This window comes from Triturus cristatus, chromosome 4_1, assembly GCF_964204655.1.
Source record: "Triturus cristatus chromosome 4_1, aTriCri1.1, whole genome shotgun sequence".
Lineage (NCBI taxonomy): Eukaryota > Metazoa > Chordata > Amphibia > Caudata > Salamandridae > Triturus > Triturus cristatus.
The window spans coordinates 327,714,167-327,735,182 of NC_140585.1; the positions used below are offsets into that span (position 1 = coordinate 327,714,167).

The 21,016-nt window shown below is 42.1% G+C and overlaps 1 protein-coding gene across 4 annotated transcripts in view; it reads right to left on the minus strand.

The window, feature by feature from the left end:
- The window catches only part of IQSEC3 (IQ motif and Sec7 domain ArfGEF 3), a 977,131-nt gene that overhangs the window by 126,524 nt on the left and 829,591 nt on the right, over window positions 1–21,016 (minus strand). For all 4 annotated transcript variants that reach the window (XM_085652293.1, XM_085652292.1, XM_085652296.1 and 1 more), the window contains exon 10: window positions 7,369–7,468. In XM_085652293.1, coding sequence (XP_085508419.1) covers window positions 7,369–7,468 — 100 coding nt within the window. The remainder of the gene's footprint in view (window positions 1–7,368; window positions 7,469–21,016) is intronic.

Consider the following 21,016-nt stretch of genomic DNA (forward strand, 5'->3'; position numbering starts at 1 on the left):
TATAGCTTGGCGGGCGTATGATATACATTAAACAGAGTTTTGTAATGCTGAGCCCTCAAGTTTGTAGAACGAAATATTTTTTTATTCAGAAAGAGGGCCATATCCAGATCAACATCGGGATTTCCTAATTTTATGGCCAAAGCACGTTCAGTTTTTTCCAGATCATCCTGAGTTTCTCCCATGAAGAGCATATAGACGACTTTTAGCTTCTTACACCCTTTAACCAACAGGTCCATCATGGGAGATTCTGCCAGAGGTGATATCCTCGGTCTTAATGCCTTCAGCGAATGCACTAGTTGGACATACAGCAACCAATGGTTTGAAGGGATACTAGCACTACGCTACAGGACATCGAACCCCAGTATTCCGTCTTCCCCCATTATATCCCCTAATGTCTTAATTCCAAGGTCCTTCCATACCTGAAGGTTCCTATCTACACCCACCTGCGGGAATAGGCTCGAATTGCATAGGTGGAGGTATGGGTTTATCTTGGGGATTTTACAAAACTTTGAGGTAGCCCTCCAGACCCCCATACTCCTTCCAAGATCTTAAAACGGGCCCTCTTATAATATCTACGATCGACTTCACGCATCAAGAGGCCGAGTGCTTTTCTCCCCACTAGCAGCTCATAAATTGAGGGGGGCATCTGAATATCGTTATTTACTGCACTAGGACACAACCCTGACTGAAAAAGAATAGACATTTGCGTCAATAAGCAAGACCAGTGATAAAACCTCAGGTTCGGTAAGGCCAACCCGCCCCTTTCCCTAGGAAGTGACATTAGGTTCGTGGAACGCCTAACCTTCCCATACTGCCATATAAACCTTATAAAGATGGACTCCAGATTTTTGATTATCTTCTCCTTGATTAAAAGGGGTATGGCACGAAACAAATACTGGATTTTAGGGAACATTGACATTTTGAGTACATTGACCCTCCCAATCAATGACAGGTGTAATACATCAATTCTTTTCAGATCAGCCTCTATCGATTTGCTAAGTGGAACAAAATTCTCGGCTACTATTTTATCTATTGAGGCATTGATTCTAACCCCCAGATAACTCGATGAATCCACAAATCTGATATCTGATTTGATAATGTTCTTAGTGCATATTATTTGCGTTTTGGATTCATTTAGTAGGTACCCCGATTGGCTACCAAAAGTCTTTGCCATTTGTGCCAGAACCAAAAGTGCCTGCTGAGGATCAGTAGTAATCACTGCCAGATCGTCTGCATACGCCAAGATCTTACTTTCGTAGCCATTACATACCACGGGGGTGATCCTTGGGCTCTCTAATATCTTCCGGATAAACGGATCGATGTAGAGAGAGAAAAGGATTGGGGAACAGGGGCACCCTTGACGCGTGCCTCTATTTATAGAAATTTAATCAGAGCTCTCCCCCATAACCACAACTCGCGCGACTGGATCAACATACATCGCTCTGAGTGCTCTGATGAATTTCTCCCCAAATCCTCTTCCCTCTAAAATCCCCCAAAGAAAGTTCCAAGCCACTCGATCAAAAGCCTTCTCGGTGTCGAGCAGGATCATGGCCATCTCGCCCCCCGCGGCGGCCAGGGCATCGAACAGAGCTATTGCCCTCCTAGTATGGTCCGTGGTGCCACGCCCAGGTATAAACCCATGCTGCCACGGGGAGACGAGGTCGCCAATGATCCTGCCCAACCTTTTAGCCCAGATCTTGGAATATAGTTTAGTGTCCACATTAATTAATGAAATGGGGCAATAGGATCCCGGTTTCTCCCTGGGCTTCCCCTTCTTGTGGAAGACTACTATATTAGTTTCCCTCCATGATTCTGGGACCACTCCTGTGCAAATTATACCATTAAATAGATCGATTAAGAGCGGGGTGATCTCAGATTCGACACATTTATAGACCTCCAGGGGGATCCCATCTGGACCTGCGGCCTTACCCATGGCTAGCTCCCGCAGGGCAGCTGTAATCTCACTCTCATTGATATCCATCTCCAACTCTTCCCTTACTGAGTCATCTAATCGAGGGCCGTTATCCACAAACTCTTCACCCTGGTGACCATCCAGATTTTCCTCGGCATAAAGGCTTTGATAGAAGTTCTTGAAAACCTCTAGAATCTCTTTGGCTTCCGTGAATACATTCCCATTATCTTCTATCATAGAAATAATATTTTTTACTTTTTTCTGCTTGATTTGTAGAGCTAGAATTCTACCAGCCTGTTCGCCTGTTTCATAACGTTTAGCCCTAGATGATTGGTATTCACACATCGCCCTCTGCATTACCAGCTTCTGTAATTCCGCTTTAACTACCAACAGTTTCTTTTGGCTCTCATTACTGTACCCACCTTGTGCTATATCTAAGGTATGTTGCTCTTCTGCGACTAATAATTTCCTCATTAGTCTTTCCACCTCGCTCCTGTCCTCCCTTCTCAATCTAGCTGCACAGCTTATTGATTCGCCCCTTAAGGCTGCTTTAAACGCCTCCCACACCCCATTTCGTGACGTACTATATCTGTTAGCGGCAAAAAAATCCCCTACCCATTTCCTGATATGTTCTACAAATCTATTATCCGCCAATAACTTCCTTTCAAAGGTCCATCTAGTCCTAATCCTTTCTAACCCATCCAATTCATAAGTTAATACCAGCGGGTTATGATCCGACAATAGCTTCGGAAGCTTAGTTATTCCTACCCTGTTTATTTCTGAGGATGACACAAAAAAGTAATCCAATTTCGTATATCTCTGAAAGGGATTTGAAAAATATGTGAAGTCTGGGTTTTGGGGTTCTTTGACCCCCCATACATCTTCCAACCCATGCGAGCTGATAAGAGCCTTAACAGCCCTGAAAACTCTTGGCTTCCGTCCTGAATATACTACATTGTTACCCCAATCCGCTGAGATATTTAGATCCCCACAAAATATTATAGGGGTTAACCAGCCAGCCAACTCTACTTCGAGGAGATCATAAATCTCAGGATCATCATTATTTGACCCGTAGACTACACACATCGTAAAGCCCTTTTCCATCTCAACTAAAACCCATCTCCCATTGCTGTCCACTTTGGTCCGCCTGACCCCTCCCAAGAATGTTCTGGCTAAAACTGCAACCCCCCTGTTTATCGAGGATTGTTTTGTACATGCTACCAGCTCGAAGCCACTCAGAGACATGAGACTCCTTCTAGCCCAGGGGAGGTGGGTTTCTTGGAGACAGAGGACATCAAATCTATTATGCTTCACAAAATGTGCCCATTTTTGGCGTTTCCTCCAATCGTTCATCCCGCCTATATTAATTGAGCAAACTCTAATGCTCACCATCGTGGGGGTCTACTTGAACACGTAGATCTACCTTTATCTTTGACAGATTATCCGTTACTACATCCATAAGCTGACTAGAGAGACATCCAAAATAATACAAACTGCATCTTTTTCCCTCGTTTTCTAGAATCACCGCCACCCCCCCTCCACCCCTTCCCACCCTCAGACCCACACCCCGACTCGACCCCCACACCCCCTACACCACCCCCCCACAACCCACTCTGTGAAGCGCTCAGACCTAGTCTGTGCATGTGATGGACTAGCAGCGATCGCAGTGAGGACAGACAATTTAAGCAATAAAGGAAAAAAAAAAGAACCCAAGACCACTGCAGAGACCCTTAGACCATACAGACTAGTACGATATGCACAGCGCGATCCCCCTGCCGGACAATCTACAAAGCCATTTTCATCATAGACGATAACTGGAGTAGAACTACCCCCCTCAAAATTGCAGTTTAAGGACTATTTGCCCAGAGAGTCCAGATACTCCTTTGCTTTAATTTCGAAGGCGAAGAATAGAGTCCTGCCTTCGTTAATTATTTTTAACTGAGCTGGATTTATCAGGAAGGCTTGGATCTTCTTATCCTGAAAGGGTTTAATCATCTCCCTCAATCGCCACCTTCGCTCTACGGGCGTATGGCAATAGTCCGGACTAACGAAGAAGGAGACCCCCTCGCTACTTCTCCTAGCATCCGGTCTCGCTTTTTCTGCGATGGACTGTCTCAGGATAAAGTTGCCGAGAAATATCAACACAGCTCTAGGTTTATCACCTTCCTTCGCATTCCTGCGAAGTTTGAAGGGGTTACGGTGGGCTCGTTGTAGCCCAGTAGACCAATTCCAGTTAGAAAGCTCTGGAAATGATTGCTCAAAGAGTTTGATGATATATGCCCTTATATCAGAGCCCTCGACCCCCTCCGGGATTCCTAATACCCTCAAGTTGTTCCGGCGGAGCCTATTCTCCATCTCCTCCATTTTCCACTGAAGATCGACCACCTGAGAGGAGTGAGCATTAACCTTGCTGGTAGCTTCAGCCACCTCGTTCTCCGTTGTTACAACTCTCTCCTCCAGATTCGAGACTCTGTCCCCTATGTTGGCACAGACCTTAGAGAGTTTCCTAACCCCGCCCTGCATCTTCCTCATTGCAGCTGAGATTATCCTGGCGGGTCTCTTCTCTATGTGCGACTATCTCTTGATGAATTGTCTCCAAGAGTGACAGATGGGCAGCGTCCATACTGGGGCTTCCCTGGAGAGCCAAGGCGGAAGAGTGATCCCAGCTTAGTTCACGATGGGGGTGGCTCTGAACCTGACTCCTCGCGGCTACAGGAGGTCTTAGCGCTGTTGCCGGAAGATCTAGTTCTGAGTTGCTCTCTGAATCTCTCTCAGAATCTAAATAGGAACTGCGTTCATCATCCTCGGACCAACCGGCCCCTTCGGACACTGAAAAGAAGCATTCGCTGGGATCTTTTTACTTATCGCTGAGAGGGCCCCCCAAGGCCAGGTCAATCTCAGTACTCGGGAAATCCGTATTAGCTGTGACTCCCAACTGAGACTGTGACTGTACCCTTGCATTGGCCATATCACCACCCTGCACGGAAATACCAGCATCGTCTGTCGTTATTTCCTGGGACAGTAGCACATTCTCACCCTGAACCATCTCCTTAGTCGCCTCATTCCCCCCGGCCGAAGATTGGGCCTCGGGGTCACCAGCCAAAATTGTGTCTTTAGCCAATTGTAGTGCAGGAGGCAGTGTCTGGTTGGAGAGTTCCTCAGCGCTAAGGGGGGAGAACCCCCCCATAATGTTCCCAGCCTTAGTCTCCTCATTTTGTAATTTACCCGCTGGAGAAATACTGTCCCCCACCTCCTTAACCTTCTCCTTCACCTTCTCCTTCTCCTTACCCGCTTTGGAGAAAATGTCGGCAATTGAGGCGATTGAGGCGACTGCCTGACGGGTTCTTCCAGTATTCTGCTGCCTCTTTTTTGGTTGTTCTGTGGGCATATGTGTTACACGTAAGTCCTTGTTTCCCTCTGTCTCGATCTCAGCTCCTTCCCGCAGAGCTTTTTTCTTTTGGGACACCATTTTTGATCCGGCCGCTGGTTTCGGAGCCATAGCTTCCTTCCGTTTCTCACCAAGCCGACTTGATGAACCCGAGCCGCTGCGGTGACCGCTTTCTCCCCTCTGCCTAGAGCGATGATCCGCTCCACTCCACCTGGACTCCGCTCCACTCCTCCGCCTCAGGACCCGACTCCGCCCTCCTATGCTCCCGCGGAGTCTGTGACCAGACGAGAGAGCCGAGACTGCGAGCACCACTGCCCGGGCGAACTGCTTCACGGAGCCGCGGCAAGTAAGTGCTATCAGCATCCCAGAATTATAGTAATATTCCTGGCTTCCGGAGGATCGTATCTGTGCGATCTAATTTTCCATCGTTCTCATATTCCTTCCTTTGCCCTCACTGCTCCACTGCAACGGCCGCTACACAGCCACCATTTTGCCTCCTCTCCAAGCAGAATTTCCAGTTGTAACAAACTGTTCAAACCAAAAGAAATCAAAACTGGAAACTCTGCAGAGACACTTAAATTGCCATACTGTGACCTGGTGATGTCCAAGATTATTACATTGAACCCCTATTTTCTCATTTTTGCAAAAAAGGCTGCATCAGTGGCGGGCATGCCCTCTCTTTTACCTTTTAACTCATATTAGGTATGTAGCAATTTTTATTAGTTGCGTATTTCATATTGTCCACAGTTCTAATGAACAACTCTTTTCCATTTTGTAAAGTGCTCTGAGACCCTGTGGATCCAGATTTGTGCCATATAAAACTGCAAAAATAAAAAAATAAAAATAAAAGGTTATAGTTTGACTTCAGGAAGGGCCCTTTAATGCTTCAGGTGTAAACCACAAGGGGGCTGTACAGAATCCCCTCTTGCCTCCGTGGAACAGTGCCGAGATACTGGATGCTAAAGACTAAGGGCCTCATTTACGAAGTTTTGGCGCAGGGCAGCGCCGGGGGAAATCTTGTGGCACTGCCCTGCCTCAAAAGAAAAGGACAGGAATGTCTTGTATCTATGAGTTATGGTTTATTCCTGTCTTTTTCCCCCTGCGCTGGTGCACAATGGACTGCCATGCGTCAATGCTGGCACCCTTACGCCATGGTGCAAGGGTGAATGCATTGTAGGGGTAATTGTTTTTTGGCAGGAAGGGACACCTTCCTACACAAAAACAGTCAGGAGAGATGTTTCCCTCTTTCTATGGAAAAAAACGAGGAGAAATAAGGATGTTTCTCCTTGTTGCGCCCCCCTAATGCCAACCCTGGGGTGGCGTTAGAACCTGACACATTCCCAGGTTTACAATTCCTTGTAAATCTGGAAATGCTTCAGATTCCATTGTTGTTGTTTGGGAACATCCATAGTAAAACCCATGGAACGCCCCTTTCACACAGTGTTCTGTGTGAAAGGGGCACATATTTACAAGGCAATAAAAAGCCACGCATAGTGGTTATTCGTGGCCTTGTAAATATGCTGCGGCACATGGCACCACCGGAGCGTCGTAAATGAGTCCCTAAATATCCCTGCAGAAGTGATTGCAACAAGACAAACTGTGTTCTAGGATATCGCAAGGGGCATTAGGCTCAAGTGAACGATGAACAGTGGTGATTAAACCAGATTTAGCTCTCACTTAGGCAGCCACAAGTTTATCAATAATTTAGGGTGTTTTGGGCTGCATTTAGCTGATTCTTTATCATTAAGGGCATCATTAGAGGTTCTGTTTGAGATATGTAGGAGGTCTCGCCTGGTACATTGTCTTTGGTTCCAGGATAAATTATAAAGCATCAGCATCTTCAGAGAAGCTTACAAGTTTGTCTAATAAGCAGCACCTTTCCTAAAATGTTAGGAAAAATGGAACGTAAAATAAAAATGTAGTCCATATGTACAGATATGTAGTGATTGATTGACCGGACCAGGTACATAGCTGAATCTATTTCTATGCTATACCATTGGACAATACCACTGTAGCTGTGTGTCCAGAGAGAGCTTTTCAGAAGGATCATTGTCCTCTGGGAACTTACATTCATTTTCGTAGAGATGATACTGCATTCCCAGCAGGCCGACAGACTTGCAGAACGTGTACGTTGAAGAGCTTTTCTTCTTAGGGCAAAGTTTGAGGATCTGTGGGAGACAAAGCAGCTGCTGAAGAGATAGAGAAATTGGCCCAGAAGCTTAAGTAGCAAGAGAATGAGAAACGGATATGTGGAAAACATTAAATTAGAGCACACCAAAACCTCTCCAGGATGCAAGGCACGCTTTCCCCAAAATTTAAATCAGTCTAGAGTGCATAGAAACGGGCTTAATTAAGCGCATAGACTGTCCCCAGGTTATGGTTTAACAATACCCCTTTCTACCCAGCCTGCTGTCTCACGCCCTTGTGCTGCACAACTGTAGCTGAGCTGTCAACCACAGCAGCTAACTCTTCTAACTGCCCAACTTTTCTAAACGTTACTATCTCATTGTTGAGACCACCCGCCTAATAGCTGCTGTAGCAGTGGCGGTTCCTCTGCCAAGGCGTAGGAGTGTAGCCCCACTGCTTCTAAGCAGTGCAACAAAAGTAAAATATAATGATATTAACAGGATGTTATCATTTAATTTTGCTCTACGAAGCCAGGTTGGGCGGGGTTGGGCTTCTGTCACAGTGCAGGAGGAGGAGTGGTATATGCACCTTAAGTGTGCATGACAGTTTGGCCTGCCCAAACAGTCATGCACATTTAGCATGTTCTCCATGGGCCTTAATGCACAGCCTGGGTGGAGATCATGCACAGGCTTGCAGTCCCCGTGCCGAACTAGGGCTCTCAGACCAATCACGCTGCTGCTGTCATGGTGACAGCAACATCATGATTGGCTTAGGGAAGCCTGGGTGCTTCCTGCTTCTGGGAGCGAGGAAGAGCAAAGGAAAACGAGAAGCATGCGACGTGATCTTTATTTTAAATTTTCATTCCCCATCCCATGACCCGAATTCCACAGCAGCCGCCTCTGTGCTGTAGCTGTCTCTTAAATAATATTGATGGGAGCGAAGTCTATTTTTTCAAGTGTTAGCTGTAGTTGCCTCGCAACAAATAATTAATGAGCATCAATGAAATTACTTGGAATGTAAACTCCTATTGATATTTTTCATATACGAGACAAGTGAGTACTTGACACAATTGCCTCCATTTTGCTCACAACTAAATATGTCTGTGTTTAATCTTTTTTCAGACAGCTTCTGTGGGAAATCACTGACATATCCTAAAATATTTGGTTGTTTTTGGTACAGCTGTATATGGTGGTTTTCCTTTACTTCAAAACTGCAAATATAAAGTGAGAGTTTGTTGCAAAAACCAAAAGTCTTACTGGGAGGCAGGTTCACACATCTTTCCATATCAAACCGTACCTTGGAGCCCAGGCGGGGGATGGCATGTGATTTCATCCTTGTGGGCCCCGCGGCATAGTGTATAGGAAGATCTCTAGCAAGGACCTAAAAGTCTAGAACCTACCACTTTCATAGAGGGCTAGGGAGAAAATGAAAGCAAATGACATACTGGATAGTTCAATTAAAACATAAAATAAAATCAAAAGCTAAAATGGAACCCTTGTAATGAAGGTGCATCAAGTGCCCAGTAAACATCCTTGGTGAGCTTGTGAAAAATGTTGTCGAAAGGATACTTTTCTTTAGCATGTCGTAGGGCTACAGCCTGTATATTACTCTTGATATGCCAATAGGTTATACTCATCTGAAACACAATATCTCAGTTGATTATTATACAGACCTTGAGGATGCAGACCACATCATATCTTGAACCAAAATCTTTATCTTTGTAAAGAAATTTGTCCTTGTCTCTGTTTTTGTTTTGTTTTTTGTTTTAATTTTTCCATCACTTTTCAGTTTTGTTTCTTATTTTACTTTTCTATTCGTCCAGCCTAATTTCAATATTGCATTTTGACCAAAACACCAGGGGCCACCTCGGCACCGTACCCTGGCGGGAAAGCTCCTGATTAAGTCTGGAGGTGGCCCATCCACGTACCTTGCAGGGAGGCCCCCTCAAGTTTCATTACGCCACTGGTTCTGACGTCACTACACATATTTTGTTCCATGTGCACTTTAAGTTACAGATGCAGCTGGTAGTATCAAAAGTGGATCTTCCGTGTGTATTATAATTTTTATTCCAGCGTTGCAAATGCTGCAGTTCTAACAAGTATGGATACCTCCTTTTTAGGGCTTGCATTAGAGGCATTTTTAGCTGTTTCCCTAGACTATAGTTTAAAAAAAAATCATACATATTAAACATACATTGAGGGGATTTTGGTCAGCAAGCTTTATCCTTTGGTGTGTTGAACTGTCATTCACATTTTGATTCTCTCATTACAGCATACAGCACGGGTCGAAGAGTTAGCCCGCTTTACCCATTGGCTCCCTTCACTTGTAGTGACTGCCCAAAGCTTGTGCACACTGCTCTCATTTGCTTAAAAATAGTTCCTTTCTCCTGAGTGACATTCCTCCTTCAATGTGTGCATTTTTAGTTTTATTTCTGTATATTATCTTTAGAAAATAGCTACGTAGTATGCTTGCAATTCAGGTACCCAGATAAAGGGAGATTTATTTGTACTCCCCTTTTAAAATTTTCTTTTATAAAATGTTTATGTTTCATTGTGACTTTGCAGCTGCCTGAAATATGAGTGCTAAGTTGGGTAATGATTTCTTCTTCTCGCCATCATAAAAAGTCATGGTAATATGCATGGCTCAACTGACAGGCTTGCAGGTTTTTTGTCGAATTTTTAAGATCACTAGTAAAACAGCCACACCAGTGAATATTTTTCAGATTTAACATTTTTTAATGCAAACATATAATGGCCACATTTGTGTGGCGGTCCGTTTTCTTTTGTTTTTATCTTTGTTGCATATACTCGCATTAACAAGTGTAAAAAGAAAAAAGTAACCAATTCAATTCAATTCATAAAGCTTTAATCGGCACATATAAATGACCATGAAAGCATAAACAAAAAAAGACAACAATACATTTTTTTACAAAGACATTGCAATTAAAACTTACAATTGTTAATTATAGTTAATGGCTCATTGAGAAATACATATGATCATTCATAAATATATAAAATGAATAATAAAATGCGTTAAAAACTCATACTTTTCCTGGAATTGATGCACTGATTTAAAAAGGTGGCAGTATAAAAACAAATATCTGCCGATTGCAGATTAAAAATTAAAGCCATAGCATGTTTGACTGTACGTGTTCCGTATTTAACAAACAGAGGTTTCAAAAATACTATACGAAAACTTGTATACAGTTTACAGAACAGCAGAAGGTGCACAGTGCTCTGTGTAGATACATTATCGCACCTACATGGACCAGTCGGGTGTTTCTTAATGTTTGGATTGGCTAATAAACAATATGCCATCCCAAATCTTAGTCTGGTTAGCACAAATTTGTGTGAATGCCTAGTCACCATAGTTAGGTAAGATGGAAAACCCTCCATTAGATTGTATCTATTATAAAAAATGACAGAGGACAATGATCCGGCTATGGTTGCTCGTTTCCTTTCTGCATAAGTTAAGAATATACTTTTCATTTCTGATTTGGAGATCGTTGATGCTGCACTGGGATTATTTAAAATATTCAGATTAAAAATGTCTGAGAAACAGACAACAACATATTTAACCCAGGGAATATCTCGGTATTTATCCAAACGTAAGCAATCCTCAACAATAGTTCTGTTAAGTAGCTTCTCATCGCCAAGCCAAAAAGACCGCCAGATCATCAATGATCTAAGTGATATCAAATCAATTAAATAATTAATGGCTAGTTCGCGATGGCTTAATTCAGTTGAGGCAGAGATGGGCAAAAACAGGAGCTTTTTTAAAAACATATTTTCCTCCAACTGTAAGTTGTAGGTACAGCTATAGCCCCATACTCCCGCCCCATACAGAGCAATAGTCACACATCTAGCTTGGTAAATCTTGAGCATATCCCTGGTTCGACGATCCCCAACTTTTGCAGCAAATCTATAAATACCATAAGCATTTTTTGCCATTTTATTCCGGATGTTATTAAATTCATTGTTCCATTTCCTGTCGTTAGAGAAGGTAATACCTAGATAACAGAATTTATCCACCTGTTGCACCTTTTCGCCGTCTATATAAAAGGCATTTAACATTTTGGCTTTAGCTCCGCAGGTCATGGTACGCGTTTTCCCCTTATTAATTACTAGTTTTCTATCTTTAATAAAAGAGGAAAAACTATCCATTAGTCGTTGTAATCCGACAGGTGTTCGAGAGAGTAAAACAGCGTCATCAGCATATAATAACACCGGCACCGGAACACCGTTGATCTGGGGAGCATCAGCATTAACCTTTTTTAAAATATCATCAATTCCATTAATAAATAAAATAAATAAAAGAGGTGCCAGAACGCAACCCTGTCTAATTCCTCGTGTAACACAGATTTTTGGAGTACATTCCCCTCTGGTTCCAAAACGTACATTGGTTTTCAATTTCTCGTATAACCTAGCGAGAAAAAAGATTATGCCTTCTGGGGCTCCTAACTTTAACAAAGTTGGCCATAAAATGGAATGATCTACCATATCGAATGCGCTGCTCAGGTCAGCAAAACAAAGATACAGGGAACCAGGTTTCGCTTCAGTATACTTCCCGATCAGTAGATCAAGATTGATGCACTGGTCGAGCATACCTCGTCCCTTCCTAAAACCATTCTGGCTGTCAGCCAGTATGCTATCCTGCTCAGCCCATTCCTCTAATCTTACTAACATCATACTACTCATAACCTTGACTGAAGAGTCAAGGAGAGAGATCGGGCGGTAATTCTTAGCATCAGATCTACTTCCCTTTTTATGAATTGGCACAATAATTGATTCACCCCAGGTTACAGGGGCCTCGGCACACATGGCAGCATTAAAAACAATTGTTAAGAGAGGGCCCCAGACATCTGGCGCAGCTTTATAGACATCTATAGGTACCCCGTCCGGGCCCTGGGCTTTCCCTCCTTTGCTAGCACGTATACCACATTTGACCTCACTAACAGATATGTCCAAAGGCAGAGCAGGCCACTTATTGAGACTAGCATCAATGACATTATCAGAGTCAAAAATGCTGGAAAAATGTGCAATCCAACCCTCGCTAGAAACATTAGAAGTCAACTGGGGTGTTTTTTCATCCCTTAGAAAAGGCGAGTTGACCGTGGCCCAGAATAGTATGCAATTTGATAATTCTGCAGCTTGGTTGAGGGAATCCCAGGCCTGTTGCTGCAGTTCACCCTTCCTCTGTTTGAGCGCACATTTATATTCCGTTCTTAATTTATTTACCAGTTTTTTGTCCCTGGGCCTCACTGCTAAAGCCTGCTTGAGGTCAGTTAATGCGGAAGTGCAAAGGTGATTAAACCATCTCGGTCCGTTCCTACTTTGCCCGCTATTGCGCCCGGTAAACTTGGCATCAATAGCTTTATTAATTTGGTTAAAACAATATAAAACCCTCTCAGAGTCAGAACTATTTTCTAAAATAGAAGCAATGTCCAGCAGGCTCTCATTAATTATGGAGCTAGTTAAATCATCGGCTCTTTCACCTATCCATCTTAGCCTTACACCGTTAGTCCTATGTGGTTCTACGTTAGAGATAATAATTCCCACATCCACCGAACTGCCGGCCCAGAGGGTGGTGTCCAGAATAATACGGTTGTGGTCACTCAAGGTAGTTACTTCAATTCTTGGTGGATCACAATATGAACTAATATTAGAAGATGTGATCACGTGGTCAATGACCGAGCTGGTGTGCCAATTTTTAAAAGTGGGAATGGATAAACCATTAGCATCTTTACAGCACTCTACTATTTCCAGGTCATAGCAGCCCATGAGCTTATGCAGTGCTTCCCCATAACTGCTATGTCCGAAATGCGGAACATCCCAGCCGGCACTGTTGGTAACCCCACAGGCCCTTTGTGTGGACAAATCGCACAAAGTAGTATTGAAATCCCCTACCCAGATAAAATCAAATACAACATTCTCTTCCAGACATAGGTTTTCAATAGCGCCGGCTAAGTCTGTTACTACTTTGATAAAAAATGTTATTATAATAGTTAATCAATAAAACATTATGGTCTTTGTCATCCACAAGCCAGAGGATCTGCACAAGGTCCCCTACAGGTATATTCTTTTTAACCACAATAGGACGACAGATCGTTACAAGTATAAGGAGACCGCCTTTCGCTCTGCCTATACCTCCTCCCAACGCCGGTAAATTGTAAGAAACAAATCCCTCATAGTTAACTTCATCTTTACACCATGTTTCTTGAAGACATTAAATGTCATGGGCATTAACAAACGTTAACCATCCCGGATCCCTCTCCTTTGATTTCAGCCCTGCCACATTCCAACAAACAATAGTAGTAGTACCTTTACCCCTAACACAATTACTATCAAGCACCATACCGTTGTTTCGTCCCCAATTCGCGTTCTGGTTTGGATTGCTTATGTCCCCACAATCGGGCGGTGCCCTTGTATCCACCGCCAATTCAATTTCTGTTTTGTTGGGGATCTCTTGGGCCATGGTATTGTCTGTACAGGTATCCACACAGGGAATAATAATCACCTGGGGTAAGAACTGCCCTCCCTGATTAAGTCAATCATTTACATCCAGAAAACTTAGGGGTTGAAACCGGTTTTGCATTGAAATGTCAGGGTGTGGCCTTTGTGTGGCCGGGCATAATCTACTTCCTCTACTCCCATAAGGGGCAATATTATGATGGCTATAAAAGAAAGCAAGCGAGCGGGCACACACATTATTGTCGGTAATTGGTAAGGAGGCAGCTCTTAATAATACAGTGGCGGCATGTTGAGGATGTTTAAAGTTTATAATGACGCAGTCACCACTAAAACTTTTCTTAGAGCTCCCTATCCAATTTACCCTTCTGGTAGTCAGAACTTGATCCGAGAGTTCAGTTGGGAATCCACAATGCCTGTGCATCCAGGAAACTGTTTTATTTTTTAAAGACTTGTGGGTTTCCTGATGATTCCCATTCACAACAGGGGGAACATTGGTTAAAACTACCACATATGGTGCGCAGTCAGGGGGGAGATTAATGGCGCGCCTTCGCCTTACCTCAGTCCAATCCTCTTTTCTATCAGGTATTAAAACAACCTGGCTATCATTACAGGCTAAGGGCTGTGCTGTCGGGTGGTTCTGCACAACACTCCTGCTAATATCTAAACCTGTAACATCGCCAAGAGGAGCAACCTGAGTATCATGATTGCGTATTATTGGGGCTGACACACTATCCGCTTCCACCAGTGTTTTTTTGAGGAGATCGCCTAATCTATTAACCTCTGCGGTTAGCTGATCAACTTTTACCATAAGAGGTTTGACAATACCCTTAATCTTTAAATCGATAGTGCTTACTAAGTTTTTGATTTGTTCAGCATCCAGTTTAACGGCATCATTATTTTCCGTAATATCCTCATCCTTATGTGGATTCTTGAGGGGGCTAACTATTCTTTTTTTTGCAGGCCGGGCACCCCCACGTTTAGTCTGGGTCTTTCTACATGCTCTAACCACTCTAGGTAGTGGGGTGGGTGGGTGCTGCACTATGGAATCAGTAGAAACCTCTAGGTCAACTAAGAGAGAAGTATTCTGCACAATCATTTCCCTATCAGAAACACCGGGATTAGTGCAGACACTACTACTGTCATCCAGTGCCAATGGAGCAGGTGAAAGTTGCATACTAGGTAATGGGGGGGGCTGCTTAGCCCTAGGGATTGTCTCCTCTCGCAGTTGATTTTACTAACAATCTTCACTAAGTAGTTATCCAGAGTCTGGGGCATAGAGGGAACTTTTTGCTTTGACATGCTTAACAGTCACAAATTATCAATTACAAAATTAATAAAGCTTTTCCTAATTACACACGAATAATAAGATAATGAGGGCCGTTTGCAAACAAAGTGTGATATACACAACATACATACAGCCCCAAATTACAAAAAACAAAACACTTAATAAACTCTCACAGTATACAGGTCGCGAAGGTCGACAGCCTGTATGAATCAGAACCTTGGGCCCAGCCCAGTCACGTCCTGTCCCGGACTGTCCGCCCTTTGTCCGGGCTTCGTCCTGGGCGTCCCACGCAGCTGTAGGCTACCTGCAATATAAGGAGTCAGCAACCAATAGGCAGATGGGTGTGCACGGCACAGCTGAGAGCCCCCACGTGCTCCTGGGAGCTGTAGTCCCGTGTAGCGCCTCACCGGCTCCTTCCCAGCAGTCTCCAACAATCAAAGCCCCTCCAGGGACTACGGCGGCACAGGTATCAAAATGCCTCCAAGGAGCGAAGCATATCTCACAGTGAGGAAGACATCCTGCGGGGTGGTTCCTTCTTCCTGTGCTGTAGCTGCTCTCTGGGCGGAATGGAGGGTGCGCAGCAGCGCAGCACTTTCACTTCCCTGCTTCGAAATGATGCCTGCAGCTCCGTTTTGAATCGGTTCACAACGTGAAATCTACTTCGCCAGGCACCCCCGGTACACCGACTCCGAGCATGCAACAAACAAGTGGGATGGGCGAAAAGAGTGCTCTTCCGCTGGTAACCATTGAACCAGCATGCCAAAGTCAGACCTGTTGGCCTTTGAAATGCTTGTTGATTAGAGTTGTCAGTCATTAATCTTTATTCGATTTGAATAAAATAAATCATAAAAGTTCATCAAGACACTATTAGAATAATATCTGAGCAACATTCACTCTCGATAAGAGGAGAAAGAAAACGCCGGATAAAAACCACGTCACATAAGAGCAGTAAGTGTGCTTAGGAGTTGAAGGTACAGTAATGCTGGTCGAACTTGCCTAAAATTCTGTGCTAAAAACAACGGTTGAATGTACTTAAAATGCATGTTAGAGAATTTAGGATATATAATAACAATGTACAAAGTATCAAGCACAGCAGCAGAATCACACAAACAAGGTGGATACTCAGAAGGCCTGTGATAAGAGTTGGCAATTATATGTGACCCCATGTTGTATCTGCATACAATTTCTTTGAAGTTGCTATGTCTTATGTAAGCCCATATTGTTTGATTTTATATTCTTTGTTTCAGTTTGGGACAGTTTTCAAAAATATCAGGCACATGCATCAAAAGAAAAACCGGTTGCAAACGGGCAGATTCTCAGAATCTGCCCCTTTGCGACCGGTATTTTTGCATTTGAGATGCATCATCCCAAATGCAAAAATCGCAATTTAAGTAATCTCTAAATTGCGATTGCATTTAAGGAATCCCAAATTGAGATTCCTTAAATGCAATGCATTAAAGTAAAAGAAATTAGCGATTTCGCTAATAGGGTGCACAAATTACCATGAAGTTGAACTTCATGGTAATTTGTAAAACCTTTGTAAAAAGCACTTTTGTGCATTTTTCAAAGTTTCATGTTGCGCACACGTGTGTGCGAAACATATGTGCACAGGTCAATTACAGAGGTGCAACAGGGTGTCCTTTTGACATCCTTGCTCCCTGAAATTGCATGTGCAATTTGCGAGTACCTATTGGTACTCGCAAATTGCGCTTGCAATTTCCCATTCATTCCTGAATTCCTGAATGGGAAGCTATTCCTTATTTGCGACTCACAATTTGCGAGTCGCAAATAAGGAATGTGTAGGAATCGCTATTATTATAGTGATTCCTACATGCAAAGGATTTTGTGAGTCCTTAATTGCGAATCCTTATTATTCGCAATTAGGGACTCGCAAAATTCAAGCTTGATGCATGTGCCAGTATGTTTTTTGATTTATGCACTGTTTGTGGAAAAGTTTAAAATGGACATTGCATGTATCTGTTGACTTCTGTTACTAGTTTCTATTTTTGGATGATTTGTGACTTGATCTAGGACTTGAGTTGGGTAACCTCCCACAAGAAAATCTTGTAGAGAAATACATTCTTTGGTGAGTAGGTTTTGAGAACTAATGTTTCCAAATCAAGGCCAAGACTATGAGTACATCTAGAAAAGGTAGATTTTAAAAAAACAACATTTTATTAGTTTTCATTATAACAGATCAAATAAGTGTACCATTGTTAAAAGTCTTTGAGGTGTTACTATTGTCTTTGTAGAACTTTATTGTTTACAAGACAATCATTTTTCACATCTCCCTCTCACCTCTAAACTTAAGAATATTGATAACCTGTGTGAAGTATCCCAGACAGGAACATATGAATATACAGTGCACTCTTTAAAGCATGATTTAACATTTCTTTACTGCATTTGTAAGACTCATTTCAAATTGCACGTGATTATGTTCTGCTGCTTAATAGCACAATCCCCAATACGGTGTTAGTACGTGTAATGTAATGGGATGTGAAAATAGGGGATAGCTGCACCATAGATGATCTAGCAGGGATTTCCAAATTGTACTAAATCTGTATCTATATTTATTTTCTCAAATTCCAGGACTGCAGAACTGGCACAAACCTATGTTCCTTCAGAGTGTAGCATGAATTTTAAAAAAGACCAGGCAAGGATAAACATGGGCATTTTCATTTTCCAGGATTCCTCACTCAAGTGGAGTAACCTTCTTATGTAAAGAAAGTCTGTTTTTTTTTAATAAATCTTGACTGATATGGCTCTATAGGATAAGGCATTAAAGATGTCATCAAGTCACAATAATATCCGTAAATATGTTTTTTCACCTGTATTTTCCGATCTTTGAAAAAGGAGCAGAAGTATAGAGGATCAGAAACCGCCCCTCAATATAGTTTACAAAAAAAAGTTGTGATCGGCTACTGCTTCCCCCTCTGAGTTTGTCATAAATACCCGACAGCTCCAGCATCTTGCTCAAGAATGTTATGTTATGTTATGTTATTGTGTTTGTAAAGCGCTCAAATCACTCTGGGGCATCTCGGCGCTGACTGATAGACTATTAACCTGAAACAAGCCAGCAGAAAGGAACTAGATGAAAGTTCAGAACAGAAAGGCTTTAAGCTTTTTCTTAAAAAGTTCGTATCTAGGAGTTGATCTCAAAGCATAAGGAAGCTGGTTCTAATATTTTGGGGCTAAGTATGAGAACGATCTGCCTCCCGTCCGGAATACTTATCCAAAAAGGAGAGAGCACTATATTGAAATCTCCCGCCCATATAAGTCCGCTCACTATCTTTTATTATCTCTATCACAGAGCATATAATGTTTTCCAGGTTAGCATTTGTGATGGGCAACTAATGTCAGGCATTCACCTTCAGGTTTCACTAGGAATACATTTTTAACAAATGCAAAATATTGTTTAGTGTATTATTTGTGTATTATTATCCTAATAACTTTACAAATCAGGTAGGTCTCCTGCAAGCATATTCTACGAGGAGGCTTGCTACAATTTGTGGCATTTAATTGGGGAATTCAATCCTCTCAAACTTCCTAGTGAGGAGACACACCTTCTAGGTTAAGATTGCCTTTCCAGTAAACTCCTCAGGGCTCCCATTGCAAGCAATGCATTTGGAAAGCAACTGTCCTTGTCAAGGTGTGACCAGGAATGCTTAACTCATTGTTTGACCTCCATCCCAACCATAACAATTAGTACCATATTAAAATTAAGATGTGTAAAATGGGCTCCAGCGATGTTATTCAAACCTGGGGACAGTGGTAATGTCACTGCTGCCTACGGGTTTATCCCGGTTTTTCAGCAAGCGGCAAGGCGAGGGGTGCACTGCGCAAGAAAATATCGCTGGAGTACAGGCAGGGCTAAATCACAAGAAGTGATTGGCACGGGATGTGGCAAGCCATTGAAGTAAGGACAATGATGAAATACTCACCCATTGAGGCAAAATTTGTTATTAGGACATTGGAGTCCATGATTTATTGTGAAATGGGTATTGGGACATTGCCTTTCCAACATGGCGGTCGATATGGATCGAAAACCACTTCAGCCCTTTTTTTCTGGCCATCTTTTTAAACTTACCAATGAGATAGGTGTGTATTATATTTAAATGAACTCAATATTTTGCGGCATACATACATTTGGAGCACTGAGTAAGGCTTATAGCTGAAATGCGTATGCTGAAATAAATGTATGATGAAAGTGACCCAGCGAGTGCCCGATCTGTTGGAGCGTGAAAATATATATATATAAACAATAATAATATAATATACGTATATGTAAATTATCTATTTATCTATCTATATCATTCTATCTATCTATCCATAGATAGATAGATAGATAATTTACATATACGTATATTATATTATAATATATTATATTATATTCAGTGCCAATTAGTCACTTTGCAAGATGCTGCTACATTAATATTAGAATAGAACTAAAGCTATAACTTCCCTCATTATACACCTGTGGTTTAGAAGAAAATCATGACTCAGATTCTTGAGGACATACTTTACATGCAGGTAAATTAGCTGTAGAAATATTTTGCATGAAGACGAGTGAATTGTCGGCATATATCTTATAAAGAGGACCTTCAACCCAGACTGGCACAGGGCCAGAGATCCTGGAAGGCATGGAGGAGTAGTTTAATTAAACTATGAGAACATGGCAACAGAATTCGAACAGTGGCAATGCACATGTTATAAATCATAAGATGAAGGCAAAGTAAACAAGCTGTCAAAAGATGCTTTTTACACCTCTAACTGCATGCCTGTGTGCTGAAGAATGAAATCGATTACTTACAGCCCTGAGACAGTTACAGAAATAATCACTTCCAAAGAGAAGTTTCACTTAGAAAACTAGAATATTAACGAGGCAATATTCCCCGGGGCAGTTATCCCTCTAAATATATTGATAACTGCCCTATCACCATCTAATTTTGTTGCGAATATTATTCACTATTTATTCAGAAGAAATTCCTGTCATCCAGCAAGCAATTGCAGCCTGGGCAACAATGGAATCGTCACTATTTAATTAAAAACGTTCTAATCTCTTTTGTAGTAAAAGCTGTCTTATGCGGGTGGTATAACGCACTGTTTTTCAAAACTCTGCAGGGGGTTAAGTAAATACCTTTGAATGTCGAGTTTTCATAAGAGAATTTGTTTACCTGAGGTTTTGGTCCTTCGAGTAAGTCATAACTGCTGAAATAGAACTGCTGATTAATTGAAAATGTGATTTTTATATTTGGTATGCAACTTATTTTTCCTGCATGCTCATATTTTTTATAATATATATAAAATACCATTTGAAGAAATATTTTGGGACATAATTTGTCAAACAAACACAAATAAAATATTACAATACAAAAATCTATTTTTATAACGTCTTTAGAGTGTGACAGCAATTTGAAGATACAAAGTATAACCTCCTCTGACAGGAAGTTGAATACAAAAATAGAAAAGAGGGATAGTACATTGGTAATGAACCGTGATTCATCAAATAGATAGTATCTACCTTGAAAAATACATAAACTCTGGATTTCTTAAATGCAGGCTCATAGGTTAATGTTATTACAAAGCATACTACAAGGGGCTCAATCTCCATTTGCCCTTGTCATCTTGATAGTTTATTTCATTACTCCAATACAAAGGTTTATCCACCACAACAAGGGTGGGAAAGCCCCAGGGCCAGATGGGGTACCAATGGGTTTGTTGAAATGTATGCCTGAAATCTGGAGTCCCTTATCACGAATACATTTAACACTTCCCTATCTACAACTATTCCCCCCGTCATGGTCTACCGCAACATTAGTACCCATATTCAAAAA